Source organism: Diabrotica virgifera, chromosome 8 (assembly GCF_917563875.1).
Source record: "Diabrotica virgifera virgifera chromosome 8, PGI_DIABVI_V3a".
In the NCBI taxonomy this organism is placed as follows: domain Eukaryota; kingdom Metazoa; phylum Arthropoda; class Insecta; order Coleoptera; family Chrysomelidae; genus Diabrotica; species Diabrotica virgifera.
In genome coordinates, this window is record NC_065450.1 from 107,281,882 (window position 1) to 107,304,393 (window position 22,512).

A 22,512-nucleotide genomic window follows, 5' to 3' on the forward strand; every position below is an offset into this window, starting at 1 on the left:
TAATATGAATCTGAAGCTTAGACTGGATTATGCGGGAGTCTGATCGGCCTATGAGGGAGCAGTACGGCAAGGGATAAGGGCTTGCGACTCAGTGATACTCCCTCATAGATCCCTACCGGAAGGGCGTTGACGAATAAAAACCGGTGTATATATATGGATTTTTTAATCCGAAAACGTTTTGTGATGTAATGTAATCCTTATTTAGGGACTTTTAAATATACCTTTCACAAAGTTTCTAGTATTTTTTTAAAGTTTAAAGCGACTAGAGGTAGTTTTTGGGGATTGGTCAATGTAGCAATCAATAGTAATTAATTAGCAATAAAATATGTCGCCACAATGGGTCCTGTAGTCCTTTTCATTACCGGTATATAGATATTGCTACGTAGTGTTACCATAAAGTTAGCATAAACATTGTTTATTGGAAGCAATTGCAGCAATACATTGTTTCTTGGCGTAAAACTTCAGCAATAAATTATTAGCAAGTAATTCCTGCTTCACTTTTGCTACACATACTACCTGTGACAATCAATTAGATAAGCCAGAACAGTAATACAGCACGCCAAAAACAATAAAGCACCTGGACCAGATCAAATTCCTGCTGAGCTACTTAAACTTTTTTTAAAGCTACTTAAACATTTAAAAGGTTTTTACACATGTATTTTGGGTGGCTCAGCATGTGATTTACCTGTAAGAGCACTGATGATGATCTATTTAGATGGAAAACGTTATGTGATAGATGTGGACCTTTGAGGGTTTTTAAAATAAATATACCTTTTGTAGAGGATTTTTTCATTATATATTTTTTATTTATATGATGGTATATAAATTATTGCATGCGTATTTTACGCTTTTTCAAAAATTTAGACCCAGTTAAACTGCGATACTAAGTATAATGGAAAATCAAAATTCAGAATCGCAGTCTCCTGCGTCTACTGTTGAAAATGAAAGTTACCCGTATAAAAACAAGCTGATTTACTCGATGCGGTATAAGGGGCCTCTATTGAAAATTATTGTGTAGTCTGGGCTGATTTATCGGAGAATAGGCCATTTTTGGGAAACGTTATTTACCAGCAATTTTATTGCTGGAATCGAAGCTTATGATTATATATATTAATAATATAGGTATGCAAAGTCCGCAGATAGTGTGCTACTTTTTTTATAAACAAAATGGCGCCCGAAAATCGTGATTTTTTCAATTATTGCTCTATAACTCCGAAGATTTTAATTTAACAACAAAAACACTCAAATAAAAATTCACCGCAATTAAATTCTGCATAGAGATATGTTTTTCCGAACAGCTCCGACGAAAATTTTCCTCGGAATATCCGGGTTTTCCCAACAAAATCTTTAATTTTCAAGTAAAGTTTTAGATAAGTAATTATCTACCAATAATTAAATAATTTGGTGACTTAAAAGCCTTCTTGGTTTGGATTATAGTTCCAGAAGCTGGTGAAAATTGAACGAATATTTTAGCAACAATTCAATTGTTAATAATAATTTACGGTCGCAATAATAACCAAAATAATTATGATACACTGATCAAACTTTGAAATCTTATAAAGATGAGATGCCTATTTACCATTTTGTCGACAAAATATAAATTTTGTATTTTTTGCATAATCTTTAAATGTTTAAAAAAAAAGTTGTAAACAAATTAACGTTTATCAGAAAGTTTTTATTATATTCTAATTTTAAAAAATAGTAAAATGCGTATTTCAAATATCTTTAAAATGAATGTTTTAAAACTTTTTTGCAACCATTTGCAAAAAAGTTATGAAACAGCAAAGTAAACATACGATTACTGCGTTGTTTATAATTTTTTTTAATTCTTTCAAAGCGTAAAAGTGAGTTTAAAGTACAAGCTAATTACTTACAAAAAATATCGATTATCAGTTTAATGGTTATATTTTAATTAAAGATGATAAATATATTTTTTTGTAATTTACACGCACGAAAGTAGACTAATACAGTACCGTAGCTATGTATTATGTATTATACCCGTCCACATACACAACTCGCGCGAGTTTAAAGCGTGTCAGTCGCTTCGAGTAAACATCTCCGGCTCTGTATCAAGCCTACTTTCGCGCTAAAAATTACAAAAAAAATTATTTTTAATCTTTGATTAAAATAGAACCATTGAACTAATATTTGATATTCTTTGTGAGTAATTAGACTGTACCACAGACTCACGTTTAAGCTTTGAAACAATTAAAAGAAATTATAAACAACGGAGCAATCGTATATTTACTTTGCTGTTTCATAACTTTTTTGTAAATGGTTGGAAAATTTTTTTAAAGCATTCATTTTCAAGATCTTTGAAATACGCATTTTAAGTATTTTTTAAAATTAGAATATAATAAACAATTTCTGAGAAATGTTAATTTGTTTATAACTATTTTTTTAACATTTAAAGATTATGCAAAAAAATAAAAAAATTATATTTTGTCGACAAAATATTAAATAGGCATCACATCTTTATAATCTTTCTAAGTTTGATCAATGTCTCATGATTATTTTGGTTTTTATTGCGACTGTAAATTGTTAATTAACAATTATTGTTGCTAAAATATTCGTTTAATTTTCACCGGCTTCTGAAGATATAATCTATACCAAGAAAGCTATTATTTCACCAAGTTATTTAATTATTGATAAATAATTACTTGCCCAAAAAATTTATTTAAAAATTCGAGATTTTGTTGGGAAAACCCACATTTTCCGAGGAAAATTTTCGTCGGAGCAAATCGGGAAAAACATGCCTATATGTAGAATTAAATTGAGGTGAATTTTTATTTGAGTGTTTTTGGTGTAAAGTTAAGATCTTCGGAGTTCTAGACCAATAATTGAAAAAAAACCGATTTGGTGGCGCCATTTTGTTAATAAAAAAAGTAGCACACTATCTGCGGACTTTGCACACCTACATATATAGGATCATAATATTCGATTTCAGCAATAAAATTGCTGGTAAATTACCTTTCTTTGTACTTTACTAATTAGACGAGCGTATTATAACTATTTTTTTTTCAAAATTTAATAATTATACAAAAAAAAACAAAAATTTATATTTTGTCGATAAAATATTAAATAAGCATCTCATCTTTATAATCTTTATAAGTTTGATCAATGTATCATGATTATTTTGGTTATTATTGCGATCGTAAATTGTTAATTAACAATTGAATTGTTGCTAAAATATTCGTTTAATTTTCACCGGCTTCTGGAATTACAATCTATACCAAGAAAGCTTTGATGTCACTAAGTTATTTAATTATTGATTAATAATTACTTACCTAAAACTTTATTTGCAAATTTGAGTTTTTGTTGGGAAAACCCGCATTTTTCGAGGAAAATTTTCGTCGGAGCAAATCGGGAAAATCATATCTCTATGCAGAATTTAATTGCGGTGAATTTTTATTTGGGTGTTTCTGTTGTAAAGTTAAAATCTTCGGAGTTATAGATCAATAATTGAAAAAAAAACGATTTGTCGGCGCCATTTTGTTTATAAAAAAAGTAGCACACTATCTGCGGACACTTTGCATACCTACAGAGAGAGTCTGTAAAGTGGAATAAATTCAATATCTCAAATACTAATTGTTTTTTTGGAAAATGCTCAGACCCGTCGATTAGTATTTCAAATTGTCCTTTTTGACATTCAATAAAAATGTATACAGGGTGTCCCAATTTAGAGATATGACGTCATCGTCGATTTTCTTAAATGGCAACACTGTCATTTTGATAGCTAATTTGATAGGGTTTGTAAAGTTATACATAACTGCAAAATATCAAATTTTTATTCTCTACCATTTACAAGATAATAGAAAATAACAAAGTTATATCTGTAATTTGGAATATATTCAATAATTAAAATACTAACTGTTTTTTTGAAAAATGCTCAGACCCGTCGATTAGTATATCAAATTGTCATTTTTGACATATAATAATAATGTATACAGGGTGTCCCAATTTAGAGATATGACGTCATCGTTGATTTTCTTAAATGGCAACACTATCATTTTGATAGCTATTTTGATAGCGTGTGTAAAGTTATACACATCTGAAAAATTTCAAAATTTTATTCCCTACCATTTACAAGATAATAAAAAATAACACAGTTATGAAGAACAAGAAGTAATCAAATAATAATTGAATTTATTTATTTCAATTAAGCAAATGCTCATAACGTTGCCCATTGACAATTTGACAATAATTGAGGGCAACATTATGAGTTTTTGCTTAATTTATTGAAATAATTAAATTCAATTATTAGTTGATTACTTCTTTTTCATAACTTTGTTATTTTTTATTATCATCTAAATGGTAGAGAATACAAATTTGAAATTTTGCAGTTGTGTATAACTTTACACACCCTATCAAAATAGCTATCAAAATGACAGTGTTGCCATTTAAGAAAATCAACGATGACGTCATATCTCTAAATTGGGACACCCTGTATACATTATTATTATATGTCAAAAAGGACAATTTGATATACTAATCGACGGGTCTGAGCATTTTTCAAAAAAACAGTTAGTATTTTAATTATTGAATATATTCCAAATTACAGATATAACTTTGTTATTTTCTATTATCTTGTAAATGGTAGAGAATAAAAATTTGATATTTTGCAGTTATGTATAACTTTACAAACCCTATCAAATTAGCTATCAAAATGACAGTGTTGCCATTTAAGAAAATCGACGATGACGTCATATCTCTAAATTGGGACACCCTGTATACATTATTATTGAATGTCAAAAAGGACAATTTGAAATACTAATCGACGGGTCTGAGCATTTTCCAAAAAAACAATTAGTATTTGAGATATTGAATTTATTCCACTTTACAGACTCTCTCTGTATATTATTAATATATAGGATCTTATAATTCGATTCCAGCAATAAAATTGCCGGTAAATAACTTTTCCATGAATTTTGCTAATTAGCCCAGAGTATGTGTAGCACTTATTAATTAGCAATAAATTATAGTCTTAGTCTGAATTCGGCCTTATAAAATGGATATGCTAATATTGATTTCGCAGCTCTTTTCGCAGCACCTACCATTGGAACAAGGACATATTGTTGGTGTGAAACAATGCAAATATTTGGGAGCTATATTTAACAAACGAGGAAATAGTGAAGATGAAATACAACACAGGATCAATAAAGGTAGAAGCATCACTAGATCCCTCAATTCAATTTTATGGGACAAAGATATCAGGAAGGAAACAAAGAAAAGAATATATGAAAGTATAATGAAGAGCGCTACAATCTACGGTGCAGAAGTTTGGGACATAAGTGCAAGAAATAAAAAGAAGCTACTTAGTACAGAAATGGACTTCTTGAGGAGAAGTTGTCAGGTTTCCAGATTAGAACATGTAAGAAATGAAACAATTAGAGAACGTATGAAGGTGGAAAAAACTATAATGGACGATATTGAAAAGAGACAGCTGACATGGTTCGGGCACGTTAAAAGAATGAATGAGACTCGCTGGCCGAGAAAAATATTAGAGTGGGTCCCACCGAAGAGAAGAAGAAGGGGACGACCACGGAGAAGCTGGAGGGACAATATTCAGGACGCAATGGATTCGAGGCAATTAGATGAAGATACGTGTTACGATAGAAAAAATTGGAAGCTGGGTATGGAGAGGCGGCGACAGCCGTAGAAATCCATTATATATATATATATATATATATATATATATATATATATATATATATATATATATATATATATATATATATATATATATTTCGCAGCTCTTTCTTTTTTATACAGGGTGTATCATTAAGAATGTCTAATCTCTGAGTTGTAGATTCTAGACCTCAAAGTATTAAAATTTAATCCAAATCACCTAAATAAAATGTGGCTCCTTGTACTGAGTTACAGGGTGTTTTTTTTTATTTAAAAACTATTTTTACCCAGTACTTTAAAACTATTTGAGTATCCTTATCATACTTGGCAGAAAGTGTGGCTACTATACACCCTATTAAATTGTGATAAATAAAAGTTTCTAGCTACTACCAGAGGCGTACGACGGGGGATAGTGAATGGTTGACCCTTCCCAAATTCTACGCCACTGGGAGAATTACTATTTTAGTGCAATTTTCCGATTCTCTAATACTTTCTATGTAAATAGTATACTCTTCATTGGCAACGCTAAAGTAATTAGTTTTCGAGATATTTGAAGTTAAACATGAAACCGCACAGTTACTAGGTTGTTCAATAAGTTTTGCGGTTTGATAAGAAAAACACAATTTTATAACGTTAAAGTTCATTTTTAATGAAGTAAAAGACAGACGTACTCTCAATCATTTATTGTAACTTGCATTTATTGTAACTAAAGATTCAGAGCATCTTCAGGTCGACGGTTACAAGTCACTAAATGCTACAAATAAAAACCAGAGTTAGAACAATGTCTGGTTATAAAAGATGCTAAAGATCCATAAGACCAAGCCAATTATTAAACAACATACATAAAAGGTTATTCAGACAGCAGACAAATACATATGCATGTACGCTCGAGGGCGGCAACAAACGCCCTCAAGCCCACAAACACATGCAAATGTACGCAGTCTGTAATCATGCAATGATAACGTGTCGTACTTACATTCGGCTACAAGGGGCTACTCCCTGAGTATTCAATAACATGACATCTTGCTCAAATTATACCAATGGGATATGGTGGAATAAACGGAGAATGTTGTAAAGGTTACCAAGTGTATGGAAATTCTTGAGGGTGGTGAGAGACAGCCAACAAATCTATGCCTGCTATTTTTTATAGCAGGCACAGATAGATATACAAAATAGCAGGCATAGATTTGTTGGCTGTCTCTCACCACTCTCAAGAATTTCCATCCACTTGTTAGCCTTTATAACATTCTCCGTTTATTCCACCATATCCCATTGGCATAATTTGAGCAAGATATCATGTTATTGAATACTCAGGGAGTAACCCCTTGTAGCCGAATGTAAGTACGACACGTTATCATTGCATGATTACAGACTGCATACGTTTGCATGTGTTTGTGGGCTTGAGGACGTTTGTTGCCGCCCTCGAGCGTACATGCATATGTATTTGTCTGCTGTCTGAATAACCTTTTATGTATGTTGTTTAATAATTGGCTTGATCTTATGGATCTTTAGCATCTTTTATAACCAGACATTGTTCTAACTCTGGTTTTTATTTGTAGCATTTAGTGACTTGTAACCGTTGACCTGAAGATGCTCTGCATACTGTAGAGAGCGAAACCGGTCGTCGGAAGTTACAATAAATGATTGAGAGTACGTCTGTCTTTTACTTCATACAATTTTATAACTTGAAATACACTTTATTATTCAGTATAGTCTCCTTGAACATCAATATACTCGTTCCCAGGAGATTTCAATATATTAATTCCATCCGTGAAGGGAGAATCAGGAAGGGCTGCAAAATACGTTTCCACAGCTGTTATATACTCATCATTTGATGAAAAACGCTTTCAACGCATAAATTTTTTGGTTATTGAAACAAATGGAAGTCGCTAGGAACCAAATCTGATTAATACTGTGGATGCTATCACAATTGGAACTTTATTTCATGGATTTTAGCCATTGGTAAAATACTCATATAACACGGTGCATTTTCCTGATGAAAAAGGATTTTTTTCTTTTGCAGACCGGGTCTTTTTTCACGATTTTTTTTTTATCAGCTGGTCTAAATCATTACAATAATATCCAGAATTTATTGTTTTATCAGTTTTCAAGTAATCCACAAAAAAAATTCCTCTCACATCCCAAAAACTGATGCTAAAATCTTCTTGGTCGATTTCTGGACACAAACTCGTTTTGCAGCCGAAAAACCAGATTCTACCACTCTTTAACCTTTTGTTTTGATTCAGGATCATGGTGATAGACCAAGTCTTATCCATTGTGATGAATCGACGAACAAAATCTACTTTATGCTTTCGAAAACGCCCTAAACATTGCTGAGAAAGTCGCATTCGAATGTGTTTGTGGTCCGGTGTGAGCAAATGTGGCACCCATTGTGACCACAGCTTTTTGAAACCCAATACCACGGCTAAAATATTGCTTACGCTAACGAATGAGATGCCTAGGGAATCTACTAAATCATTTTCAGTTACGCGATGAGTTTCCAATACCATATCTTGTAAATAATTGAAGGATTCGACCGTTACTTGAAGGAAGTTCATGTTATCTAACAATAAAACACTGAAAACGTTTGTTTTCTATACTTCCACAAAATTTATTACAACTAAGTGACTACAGCTGTTTCGGCAGAGTGCCTTTCTCAAGTGATATAGTTTACAATGTGTTTGCCTTTTTAAGTATTTAACTGAAGAGGTTGAGGAGTGGGGAGCTGTTTGTCTCGAGTTGGTCATTCAGAATTACATCTGTATTTTTCAATTTATTAATTTCCATAGATTCTAAAAAAGATAGGTTAAGGCCTTTATTTTGAATATGCAGAATTTGAAAATCTTCATTGAAAGAATGATTATGATCTAGAAGGTGAAGTGCGTATGTAGAAGTGTCTGTTTTTCTATTGTTGAAAGCCCTTTTGTGTTCTGCTATCCGTTTGTCAAAGGTTCTGCCAGTTTGACCGATTAAGTCACCACAAGTTAGTTTGTACACACCACTCTGTAGTTAAAGACTTAAAAAGGCAAACACATTGTAAACTATATCACTTGAGAAAGGCACTCTGCCGAAACAGCTGTAGTCACTTAGTTGTAATAAATTTTGTGGAAGTATAGAAAACAAACCTTTTCAGTGTTTTATTGTTAGACCATATCCTGTGTTTTTTCTACGATTTCTGGTGGTCTTGCTGGTTTTGGGCGTCTCTGACGTGGATCGTCTTCAAGGCTTGAACGACCACGTTTAAATTGAGCAATTCATTTTCTACAGTAATAATTGAAGACGAAGAGTCCTTATACACTTTTAACATTCGTTCATTTTCCTTTGCCTTTAAACCTTCCAAAAATAAAAATTCAATCACTGCACGATACTTGATTATTTCTATTGTAAAAAATACTGTGACACATCGATACTAAATGGCTTCCAAAAAATAATGAATTGACAGATTAAACATAACAAAAAAAAATTAGGCTAGCAGCAACGCCCTCTCTTATCGAACCGCAAGACTTATTGAACAACCTAGTATTTTGATTAATTTATGATATGATTCATATCATTCATATTTAAAAACTATTTGTAGCCATTACTTTAAAACTATTAGGCGTATCCTTTCTGACTACTACCAGAGGCGTACGACAGGGGAAATTGACTGGTTGACACTTCCCAAATTCTACGCCACTGGCGGAATAGCTATTTTAGTGTTAATTTTTAGATTGTCCAATACTTTTTATGTAAATAATATACTCTTCATTCGTAACGATAAAATCATTAGTTTTCGAGATATTTGAAGTTAAAAATAAAGCGACACAATACATTAATCAAAATAAATGTGCCATTTCACATTTAACTTCAAATAACTCGAAAACTAATGACTTTAGCGTTACCAATGAAGAGTATAATACTATTTACATAGAAAGTATTGGAGAATGGAAAAATTGCGCTAAAATTGTAATTCCCCCAGTGGCGTAGAATTTGGGAAGGGTAAACCATTCACTATCACCTGTCGTACGTCTCTGGTAGTAGCTAGAAACGTTTATTTATCACAATTTAATAGTAGCCACCCTTTCTGCCAAGTATGATAAGGATACGTCAAATAGTTTTTAAGTACTGGGTAAAAATTGTTTTTAAATTTTTAAATAAAACACCAAGTAACTCAGTAAGGAGCCATATTTTATTTAAGTATTTGGGTTAAATCTTAATATTTTGAGGTCTAGAATCTACGACTCTGAGATTGGACATTCTTAGGGCCGGTTGTTCGAACGCTAATCAACAATGATCACTATCAAATATTTAATTACTGTCACCAACTGTCAATGTCAACTTTGATTGGGTTACTGAAATCATAATTTATTATAATTATGAGATTAGTTAATCAATTAACATAATAAGTATTAACATAATTGATTAACTAATTTCATAACTGTAATCCATAATTATGTTTTCAGCAACCCAAACAAAGTTGACATTGACAGTTGTGACAGTAATTAAATATTTGATAATGATCATTTTTGATTAGCGTTCGAACAATGATCACTATCAAATATTTAATTACTGTCACCAACTGTCAATGTCAACTTTGATTGGGTTGCTGAAAACATAATTGATTATAATTATGAGATCAGTTAACCAATTAACATAACAATTATTGACATAATTGATTAACTAATTTCATAAAATTGTAATCCATAATTATGTTTTCAGCAACCCAAACAAAGTTGACATTGACAGTTGGTGACAGTAATTAAATATTTGATAATGATAATTTTTGATTTACGTTCGAACAACCAGCCCTTAATGATACATTATATCATAAATAATTACTTCGAGATACATACCCTATACAAAAATTGTGGTTTTATTTGGATATTCCTATGTTTTACAGGTGCGTCTTTATAAGCATCTATAGTTCGTTCTAAAGCCTCGATAGTTTCTGGTTCCAAACTTTTACTATTACAATCTATCCTATCTATGGAATGAGTAGGTAAAGATTTTAACCACTGCTGTAATTCTTTATATCGTTCTTCGCTGAAATCAAACACAATGTCAAAGAACGAATACTCAGTATCAAAACACATCAGTATGGTCCTTTTCACAGGCATTTTTCAGTGCGTCACAAGTGAGAGAGAAAAGGTAAGTCCGTGATAATACACATTTATAACATGATATTTTAGTTATATCTGACAGTGACAGTTGTCAGAATCGTAATCAGCCACATATGAAAAGGGTATTGCAGTATAACCCTTTTATTTGCAATTTGGTATAAAAACAAATCAATTGTGTTTATTACATTTATAAAATGATATTTTCTTTGATATGTAGTCTTATAAATTGTACAGATTATAGTAGTATATATAATTCGTAAATCATTTTTTGTTCAATTATAGCGCCATCTATCAACAGCTAGAATAAATGTTAGAAATGACTGTAATCACGGAAGTACGTTTTTTTCTGTCAGTTCCAACTTAATGCGTTAGAAAGAAATCGAAAAACTGTGACGAATTGAAAAGTGCCTATGAGAAAGAGATTATCATCAAAAAATATAAAACAACTACACTTACCGGCAAAATTTACCGCCCACCTTGTATTTCTTTCAATATGCAGAAATTATCAATCTTGGACCACATTTTATGAAAGATACGGTGAAAACCACCTTTGAGGAAAACAAAACAGTAAAATTTTTGGAAAAAAGTCGTTTAAAAGGAAGCTTAACAATAATCAAATGTTTAAAAATCTTCGAAGAAAATTCAAACAAATATAATTTTGAAAATCATACTGTAAATTAAAAAAAATATGAGTATTAATAATGGGTGTTGCCGCTTTTTGTCCCTATGACTTCTTGGAGCAGGTTCGGCAATCTATTCATGATGTCCTGGATATCAGATTGAGGGATATTGTGCCATTTATCTACTGCAGCCGTCTTCGGCTCTCCGAAGGATGTAGGGGCTGAAATATGATACGGGATGCTATAATATGATTTCGGGAGATAGATTCATATACCCACCCGCAAGCCAGGTCAAGGTCGACATCGATGCACTAAAATTTGAGATGGCCGCTTCATTGCCAGCAAAGTGTTGAGAAATCGCTTTTGTACTGCTCCTGAAGCTCGTACGCGTCTTTTTGATGTGAGAAATGTTAGTCTGAGTGAACGTACCATTAGAAGTAGACTGACAGAAAGAAATTTAAGGCCTTTTCGTCCAGCTCGCGCCCTACAGCTGCTCCCCCAACACCGTAGAGTTAGACTTGGTTTTGCGCGAGAATATGATAACTGGACTGTGGCGAAATGAAAGAACATACGGTTCTCAGATCAGAGCAGAATAGACCTAAGAGGTCCAGATGGACGTCAGCTTGTCTACAGGCGTTAAAATGAAAGGTTTGCTCCATGCAAACTGAAACAGTGGCTTACCGAGGAGGGTCAATAATGATTTGGGGAGGTATCTCCTACGAAGCTCGTAAGGATCTTGTTGTGCTCGATAGAGGCAGTGTGAATGCTCCAAGATACGTGGAAGAAGTTTTCCAAGATCATGTCATGCCTTTCGCACGGTTGGTTCATTAGCGAAAACTTTAGATTAATACATGACAATTTCTCTGTCATACCGCGAGATTCACCCGTGAGTACCTTGATGATGTCGGGATTTAACTTTTACCATGGCCGGCACACAGTCCCGACCTTCACCCAATTGAACACATTTGGGACAACCTCAAAAAACGGGTAAGAGCAAGAATGACAGCCCCCGTCCATCCTTAACCCTTTGACTGCGGGAACCGCATATTTGCGTAATTTCAGTAGTGCACGAGATGTGCAGGAAACCCATATATGCAACAAGGCTAACCGCTTCGCTGCGGTTAGCGATTATTTGAGTATAGGCAAAATATAACGTAAACGAAGTATAAAATATATAATGTCATCAGATGGTTTCTGAATGAATGGGCGTGAACCGCCCACCTAAAGTGCCTCGAGCGGAATGAGGTTCCCGCAGTCAAAGGGTTTCCTTAGTCCATCCGTCCATCGGAGAGCTCAAGACGGCTGCGGTAGAGGAGTGGCACAATATCCCCCAATCGGATATCCAGGATATCATGAATGTATGTATTGCCAAACCGTCTCCAAGAATTTTTAGTTTTAAGGGTCAGAGGCGGCAACACCCATTATTAATAGTCATATTTTTTTAAGTAGAGTATGATTTTCAAAATTATATTCATTTGAATTTTATTCAAAGATTTTTAAACATTGGATTTTTGCTAAGTGGCCCTTGATAAACGACATTTTTACAATAATTTTATTATTTTCTTTTCCTCAAAGGTCGTAAAAAATACAAAGTGGGCGGGTAATTTTGCCGGTGAGTGTATATAATAATACTCTAACGGTCCTATCTCCTGTCTATATGTCCTGTTTCTTCTGTTACAGTCTCTGCTGCGATCCAGAGATCCAGCTCTCGTACCATCGTTTTTGGGTCTTCCTATGGGTCGCCTGGTGTTGGGCTTCTGTGTTTTCGCCCAATGCGCCATACGTTCAGGGTCCATCCGATCTACGTGGTCTCTCCACATGAGTCGTCGTGCTCTTGTCCATCTCACTACGTCTTAAACGCCTAGCTCTCTCAATGTGTCTTCGTTTCGTATTCTATCTCTGAGTGTGATACCTCTTATGGATCTCAGGGTTTTCATCTCTGTTGTTCTCAGTATTTGTTTGGTCTTTGTTGTCTCGGCCCTTGTCTCAGCTGCGTATGTCAGTACGGGTCTAACACATGTCTTATAAATGCGGACTTTGCTTTCGGTGCTCATATATTTATTCCGCCAGATTATATCCCTCAGGAAACCAGATATTCTCGCTGCTTTCGTTGCCTGCTGTTTTGTTTCTTGCCACAAATGCGTCGCTAGATATTTCCACACCCAAGTATCTACAATCCATTACCTGTTCGATTATATAAAAATATTGCATAATATGCTGAAATTAACATGTAAAATAAAATTTGTTGTGCCGCCCCCAGTGTTATAGGAATAGGATTTCTTTTCTGAATGTGATTTTTGAAGTATCATATAAATGGTATAATTGCATTTAAATTTGATATGGGTTATATGGTGGCCAATATAATTATTTTTAGATTGAATCTCATCAAGATAAGTATTCACGTATTCACTATTCTACCGAGATGAAGATCTGTGTCATGGTGCATTAACACGAAGTACCTCCACCATGAATTAACATTCACCTCCACAAGTTCGGTATCTCCTTTCCAAGAAATACCACTCCATAGCACTATGCCGCCATCACCAAAATTAACATTCTGTATGAGGTTACATCTGGCATAGCGTTTATCATATGGAAGCAAGGTTTACAAACCTCCTTATATGAGGCTACAACTTGTCAGTTGTAACCTCATATAGAGCGTTAGTTTTGGTGGTGGGAGCATAGTGCTACCGATCGGTATTACTTTGAAAGGTCATACCGAACACGTGGAGGTGAGTTGACGAAGTGAGAACCGATGCTAAAGAGATATTGAGAGTAGACAACTCGAGGAGAGCAGCCAGAACTTGGAGGCGGATGCTGGGGGAGGCCAGGGCTCGACTTCGGCTGTAGAGCCATAGGAGAGAGAGATAGGGAGGTGATTAGGCGAATGCCAACTGATATGTACGTTGAAAACATTTAAGAAGATTATGTTTTGCCGTTTGAAAGTCATATTGGATATGACATATTGGTGTTAATACACGTCTTCATGTCGCTAGCATAGTGAAGACTTACCTTGATGAGATTCAATTTAAAAATTATACTGGCCAGCTTAAATCCCAGATCAGATTTAAATCCGATTATATCATTTATATGATACTTTAAAACATCGCATTCGGAAAAGAAATCCTATTCCTATTATACAGGGGGGCTAAGGATAACAGCACAAAAAAATCATTCCACATGCATATGCAATATTTTTGTCCGTAAGTATATTATCGAAAATAATATTCTACTTGTATTTATATTGAATACAATTACTTCGATCGTAGAACTTAGTAGAAATAACAGAATTCGGTTGTAATAATAATTATTTAGGTTTTCTATGCTAATTATTAGCATAGAAAACCTTGCATTCCTGCTACTTTTAGTATTATTTGTACAATTTGCTTCTGTTTAAATTAATCTTACCTTTATCTATTAATCTGATGAATGTTGTAGATACTATGTATAATACAAATTAAAGGGAAATCCTAGTAGCTGACTGTATACCATAGTTATAAAACTTACATAGAACTAAAAAACTTCGATTTGTATACTGGTATAAAAATTTTATTAAAAACTTTTAAAAAGTCTTTCAAATGGAGTAAAACTGAACGTTTTCGATCTAATCAGATCATCCTCAATGCCTATTAGAAAAACATATCACTTTAATTGTTTTCTAACTAAATTAATTTTTCTCCCACGGATGGTATCATAGCTTCAGTTGCAAAAAATTTTATTTTTATTTTTCGTTAATTTCATTACTTCAGTTTTTTTTTTCATCAATACAGATTTATTATAAAATTATATACAGTATGTCCCTGTAAGTTGTATCCATATGGAAAACTTTTTTATTATTAATTTTACGAAAAAAAGTTATTCTTTATAAAAAGCTCTGCATGGTCCAAAACCTAAGATTTAACCATCAAATATCAAATTTTTTGAATATTATACGAGGTATGTCAAAAAGTTTGAATTTCACTAAAGAGTAAAGTAGCTTTATTTCTCACAATATTGAAAGTTGCTATTATGAAAAGTTGTTTGGAATTAAAAACTGTATTCTAGTATGCAATTACATCCTTCTAATTGAAAAATTATTTTTTTGAAAAATTATGGATCTTATTTTCAGTTATTTTAATTCAGATAACTCTTTTATTATTAATTTTACGAAAAAAAGTGATTCTTAATAAAAAGTTCTGCATGGTCTAAAATCTAAAATACAACCATCTTTTGTCAAATTTTATCAATTTTATACGAGGTACGTCAAAAAATATGAATTTCGCTCAAGAGTAAAATACGTTTATTTTTCACAATATCGAAAATTGTTATTGTGAAAAGGTATTTAGAATTAAAAACTATGTTTCAGTATGTAATTAAATCCTTCTAATTGAAATATTCTGAACTATAAAGGTACTTTACTTTTGATCTAAATTTATCTTTTTTGACATAACTCGTATAAAATTGATAAAATTTGATATAAGATGGTTGTATTTTAAGTTTTAGACCATCCAAGACTTTTTATTAAGAATCACTTTTTTCGTAAAATTAATAATAAAAGAGATATGAGAATTGAAATAACTGAAAAAATAATGATATCTAGTTATCCATAATTTCTCAAAAATTTTTTTTTCAATTAGAAGGATGTAATTGCATATTAGAATATAGTTTTTAATTCCAAACAACTTTTTATAATAGCAATTTCCAATATTACGAAAAATAAAGCTATTTTACTCTTGAGTGAAATTCAAACTTTTTGACACAATTCGTATAATATTTTAGGTTCTGGACCATGCAGAGCTTTTTATAAAGAATAACTTTTTTTCGTAAAATTAATAATAAAAAAGTTTTCCATATGGATACAACTTACAGGGACATACTGTATAAATCCACCCTCATATAAATTAAAAATAAAGTCAATTAATAATAAGTCATATAGTAGGTACAACTAAACTTCAATTCAAAAAACTACATTATTTTTCAGTCATAACCAAAAACTGACTACCTTGTCATGTCAATCTTGTCATTTTTAGTTTTCATTTCCTCATTTAGTTCATTCGGTCTGTGCCAACTGACAAGTACCCTGTGGTTTACTGGAGCAAGGAAGCCATGTTGCTCGTTGAGTATATCAAAATCTGTTAACATCGACCTAGGGTCACATCACTAATTTTAAATGAAAACCATATATTCTTGATGCCACAAATTTAACTATAGTTTCATACACAGAGTGTAAGTACAGTCGGAAAAATGAAAGAATACCCATGAACGATCATATCAAGCACATATTTTGGATTTGCTGCCTTTTTCTATAAATAACAAATGAGAGAGATAGATTATTAAGTGTTGTCTACTAAGCAAAAACGTTATCCAAGACATACGCAGTTACATATTTATAATTGACAGAGTGAGACGGCGATACAATTGCTCAACGTAGTTATATTAATTTAGTAGTAAATTTTAACTCATACGACTATTTCTGTACTTCTAATGTCATTCTTAGAAAAACATTCAACATCAGTAGAGATAATTATTGTATAAACTACTATTCGAGTAATCGTGATGGTCAACTATAATCTGACAGATTCAATTTTTGTCACTTTGACAGTGAAATTGGGTTAGGTTCGGTAGAGTTTATAAATTTTAATAATCAGTCGTATTTACTTGAATAAACTCAGTTCTCTTAAAAGCTATTTTGATATTATATTGTGTTTTTGGTTTGGTAAGTATTTATTTAATTAAAATAAGTCAATAAAATTTGTAAGTAATCATCTACCAATACGGTTAACTACTGTCTATGAGTTTGCCAAACGTGTACAAATTACTCTGACTTTTCAATCATACTGTATAAAATTACAGATTGGTATATTTTTACGAATGTACATTTATTTGCAGATAATGTCTGGAAAATGATCTGGATACCAAAATGATCTGAATTCATTAAGTTTACTTTCATAAGTCACTTAATGCAGCTGACATAAACGACATTTTTTAAATTCCTGTTACTATTTACGTCCGGCAACTTTAACATGGAGAAATTCATAATACTATATTTGCTTACTCATTATTTTTGTATTATTAATCTATATCAAATAATTAATTACGGTAGTAAAAGTAACATGTATTACCAATAAATATATAGGTATTATCAGAAAAAGAATAACATCACAAACAATTTTTGACACATTTACGTAGCAAAAAATCGTACGGTGGGGTAGTACACATCCGTTTTTTTACAGTATTAACTTAGTTTAGAAGTTGTTTTGACTAGAAATTTTTGATTTGATTCGTATGCATATCATAGATGACGCTTGGGTATTCTTTCATTTTTCCTACTGTATTTACCACATGTTTTTTAAAAACAGTCACAATTTTAACCCTTTGCATTCATTCTAACGTGGAAATACTTCATTTTAGGCACTGAGGATGATCTGATTAGATCGAAAACGGTCTGTTTTACTCCATTTGGATGACTTTTTAAAAGTTTTTAATAAAATTTTTATACCAGTATACAAATCGAAGTTTTTTATTTGTATGTAAGTACTATGTATATTTCAAAATCATTAACAATTGTCTCGAGCAACATCTGCTAATTCATAATGATCCTGGAGGGAAGTTATGGTGCTACCATATGGTTAAGGGCTACCCTCCCCCAATTACTTTAAAAAAGTCCCTAGAGTTAGTTGACCTAAAAACTATTAAACTGATCCTAACGAAATTTAGCACTCATTTAAGTAGTATTATAGTTTTTATAGACGGAACATGAAGCCTGTCAGTTATGTTTAAGAGGTTGAAAAAATTTAAAGGGAAATCCCCATTTCTTGCACTTTTTTTCAAATTATTCCTTTTTTTTTAAACACTAAAGATTACATTTTTAATTTCTAGCTAGTCAAATATTACGGCCTATTCTGTAACTACAAATCGGATAGAAATGGGTCAAATCGAATAGAGGTCAGCAAGATCGGAATTTGTAGGAATTGTAATCATCTCGACCTCTACTATCGGAACGTTGGGTAGAGATCGATTCCGATTTCAGGTTAATATATCATTAAACATTTTAAGAATTGCTACTCTAATTAATTTACTGGTAGAATGTGTAGATTTGTTGAATGTGTAATTAAAAAACTTACTTTTACCGTGCAATAATATTTTATGTTCAGAGATAAAGTATTGGGACCGTGCAAGTTCGGAAAGGCGACACCTATTTCTACGCTTTGCACTTTTATTCGCACTTTTGATTATATTGGCCAATCATATGGTCCTGGTTAATGGATAATTGTCAAGGCCATAGTCCAAAAAAAATAATAAGAAGAAAAAATAAGATTTAGGTTCTGTTATCTAAACGTAAACAATTGTATGTAGTAAATAAAATTAGTTATTAAAATGCAGTACTGCAATCAAAATACAATTAATTAAATTTACCTTTATATAATAATTGCATATCATATCAAGATTGTGGAGCAATATATAAATTTTCTTCTTAAATGACAATAGGTATGAAATGTACGTCAATTTGACAATTTCAATTGACAATATGCATTATTTAAGAAAGTTGCAATATTTCTCCGCTATTCGCGCACGATCGTTTCGCGTATCCCTTCCAAGTATTTGCACACCGCGAATACTATGTAATTTAAATGCTCAGCAGATGTTTTTTTTTGTTGTGTTTAATTTGTCAAACTTAACCAAAACCATCCAAAACATACCAAAATTTCTTCTTTTTTTGATGAATTTTTCGCACAGAACACTCATTTCACTTGTGTTGCCACCTCCTCCTCAGCGTGTCAAATAGAAGTTGGCGTTTTTTATTTACACTGATTATGATGCGAGTTATGGACAGAGATATGCCAAGAATAGATCTGGCTAGGGATATGCTACTCAATGCATCGGGGTGTAACGTCGATATCAAGTACGGTGGTCTAGCTATCTTTGTCTGTCGTGCGAGTGTGAGCGTATCTACCAAGAGGTGGGAGTAACGGAACGACAGAAACACAGAGGCGGCGGCCATCATATGCTAGAGAGAGAAAGCTAAGCGCCGGTAGGGGGAGATAGATAGACCACCGACCCGAACTGCTCCGCGTTACGCTATTTTTCCGAGTTGGCCAAATCTATGTGTATAAGATCTTTGGTTATGGAATTCTAATCCAAACACGAAAACGACGCGATAGATATCCAACATTCCGATTTCGGGTAAGTACGATTCAACTTGGTCCTTTCTATTCGATTTGTTAAAAGTTACAGAATAGGGCTGATGTAAAATTGAATAACGAAACTTTTACCTTTTATAACTTCTTTTGTTATGAGCAATGTGTCTTGAGTTATAGGCGAAAATATGGGCGCAACAAACAAAATTTTCGTTTTTTTTTTTTAGATTCTGTTAAATAAAAAATTAAGAACAAGGTTGGAGTGATTCCACCAAAAAAAAATAGACTATTATGAAAAATGTCCATTACGGTCTGTTTTTCAACAGATCGCGCCTGAGCTAATGACAAATAAATATTCCATGTTTTTAATACACCATTTTCCCTTTTGTAATGAAAATAATACGTTTAAATTAAAATTTAGATTTTGACGTACCTGTTTGTTGGAAATAAACTTTCAAACGTGGCGTCGTGGTCATAAGGCTTGTTTAAATAATCTACCACTTCTGGAAATTTGTCAATATATTCTTTAACAAGTTCTGCGGCCTTCTCTGTGTAATACCAATAATTATTTATCTTTTTGGTATAACCAGGCGTTTCCTTATTCCTTTTGTTCAATTTTAAATCCAAGCCAACATTAACTTTTCTTGCTTCAACAGCTTCACTAGCTTTAATATACATCGAGGTAGTTATTTGTGAAAAAATACTATTAGAAATACCTGAAATATTGTGTTTGATTAGTTTTGTATTTCTTTCACAAATGAATTAACAAAATAAAGAGGAAAAAATGACAAAGAGTGAAGGTAAAGATGTAACGGAAAACTATCGCAACCTATCAAGTATGACATTATAATTTATATTTAATCTGATAATGGATGAACTCATAAAGAAAGTTAAAAAAGAAGAGGATATAGAATGGAAGAAAAGGAAATAAAGATAATATGCTACGCCGACGACGCCATAATAACAGCCGAAAATGAAAATGACCTACAAAGATTAATTAAAGCATTCGAAGAGACTGCGCTCATATACAACATGGTGATCTCAACAGAGAAAATTAAATCGATAGTGATATCAGCGGAACTGAGACGATGTAAACTGGTCGTAAATAACAAAATAATAGAACAAGTGATGGAAACTGGAAGCTAGGACAAATATAATTAACCTATTTAGTTAAAAACTTTAAAGTGTAGACGCATAGTAAGTAAAAACCCATCACTTGCGAAAGGCACTCTGCCGAAACAGCTGTAAAGACATTATTTTATAATAAATTTTGTGGAAATACAGTCGAACTCGCTTATTAGAATAACGGTTACAGGAATATCCCGCTTTAAGGAATAGCAATTTAAGGTCCCGAAACGTTTCTCTTAGCCACTTATGACCGGTTATTAGAATATCCCGAATATAGGAATAATTTTGTTTTTTTAAATATTTATAATGGGAAATAAGCCACAATATTATTAAAAAAATGATTTTTATTAACGTTTCGACGCCCAAATCGGGTGCCGTTGTCAAAATACAAAATACTACTAACATAAACAAAAATGTTGTTGCTTAGTAAAAAAATTCTTCTAATAATTTATTTAATTTGACTCATTTATATCGGCAATTCAGATACATATGATACATTTTAAATGAGTCAAATTAAATAAATTATTAGAAGAATTTTTTTACTAAGCAACAACATTTTTGTTTATGTTAGTAGTATTTTGTATTTTGACAACGGCACCCGATTTGGGCGTCGAAACGTTAATAAAAATCATTTTTTAATAATATTGTGGCTTATTTCCCATTATAAACAGTTAAAATTGTAAAAATGCCACAAGAAAGTAGATTCAGAACAACATTAGTTTTGCTTTGCACGAAGGCTATAAGCGGGTTCGACTGTATTAAAAACAAAAAAGTGTTTAGTGCTTTATTGTTAAATTACCTTTTATTTTATTAACAACTACATTTCACTTACCTAAAGGACTAGCAACAGTATGCGCTTGTTTGTATTTCTTGTCAGTGTTCTCATGTATAGATCTAACATGGTTCAAATTCGGCTGTTCTACTATCGAAATATATATTTTTATTCTGCCAGTTTTAGTAACTGTTGAGGCGTCCAGTACCTAAAAATGATTTGTAAAGTATTTATACATAACATCAATATCAAATTTCTAATCTCTATTTAAAATTTACCTTTTAGTCCGTTCTTTAAGGCAGGCCGTACATCAAAGAAACATGAAACGTAAATTACGTTTCATGGAAATAAAACAGTGCTAAACAAATATACGTCCGGCCATTTATGAAACTCTTCGAAAATAAAAATGTGTCATGAGCATGAATCACACTCGTTTCATTGGTAGGCGGACTTTGAGATTTGTTTAGCAGTGTTTTAGTTTCATGAAACATGTTTTTCGTTTCATGTTTCATGTTTTTCGTTTCATGTTTCTTTGGTGTGCGGCTTGGCTAACGGTAAAATATTGCAAAACCTCTAAATTTAAAAAAAACCGCTTGGATTGACATGAAATTTGGCAAACACATAGCTAAAAAGTCAAAGAAAAAAAGTGATATTGTGCCGATATGTGCTTTTGCCCCGGGGGTGGTTTTCACCCCCTCTTGGGGGTGAAAAAATATTCGTCCAAAGTAAGTCCGGAAATGGATAAACTGACTAATTCTAAGAAACTTTTGTTCTATAGAGTTTTTCACTAAGTCGTATTTTTCGAGTTATTTGCCAGTGAAATGTTCATTTTTTCAACAAAATAACCACGCTTTTAGACGGTTTTTTGCAAATAACTCAAATAGTAAGTATTTTGTCGAAAAAAGATTCTTAGCAAAAATATAGCCTGTAAAATATTTAAAAAAAAAGGTGTATATATCACGTCTGTATACCTAGTAGAAGCAGAGTTATAGCTAATTAAAAATAGGTTCATATTCGTAAAATTTAAAATGGAATACTTTAACGTGAAATAACCAAAAATGAAGCACATTTCGGGGAAAACTTATTACAACTTTTAAAGTGTTTAAATAAAAAGTTTCATTTTTGTTTTATAAAAACAATTTCTAGCA

General features: G+C 32.3%; 1 protein-coding gene across 2 annotated transcripts in view; it reads right to left on the reverse strand.

Moving 5' to 3' along the window:
• The window catches only part of LOC126889626 (5'-3' exoribonuclease 1), a 699,515-nt gene that overhangs the window by 54,660 nt on the left and 622,343 nt on the right, over window positions 1-22,512 (reverse strand). For both annotated transcript variants that reach the window (XM_050658103.1, XM_050658102.1), the window contains 3 exons: window positions 21,425-21,572; window positions 19,898-20,180; window positions 10,461-10,650 (listed from right to left, as the gene is read on the reverse strand). In XM_050658103.1, coding sequence (XP_050514060.1) covers window positions 10,461-10,650; window positions 19,898-20,180; window positions 21,425-21,572 — 621 coding nt within the window. The remainder of the gene's footprint in view (window positions 1-10,460; window positions 10,651-19,897; window positions 20,181-21,424; window positions 21,573-22,512) is intronic.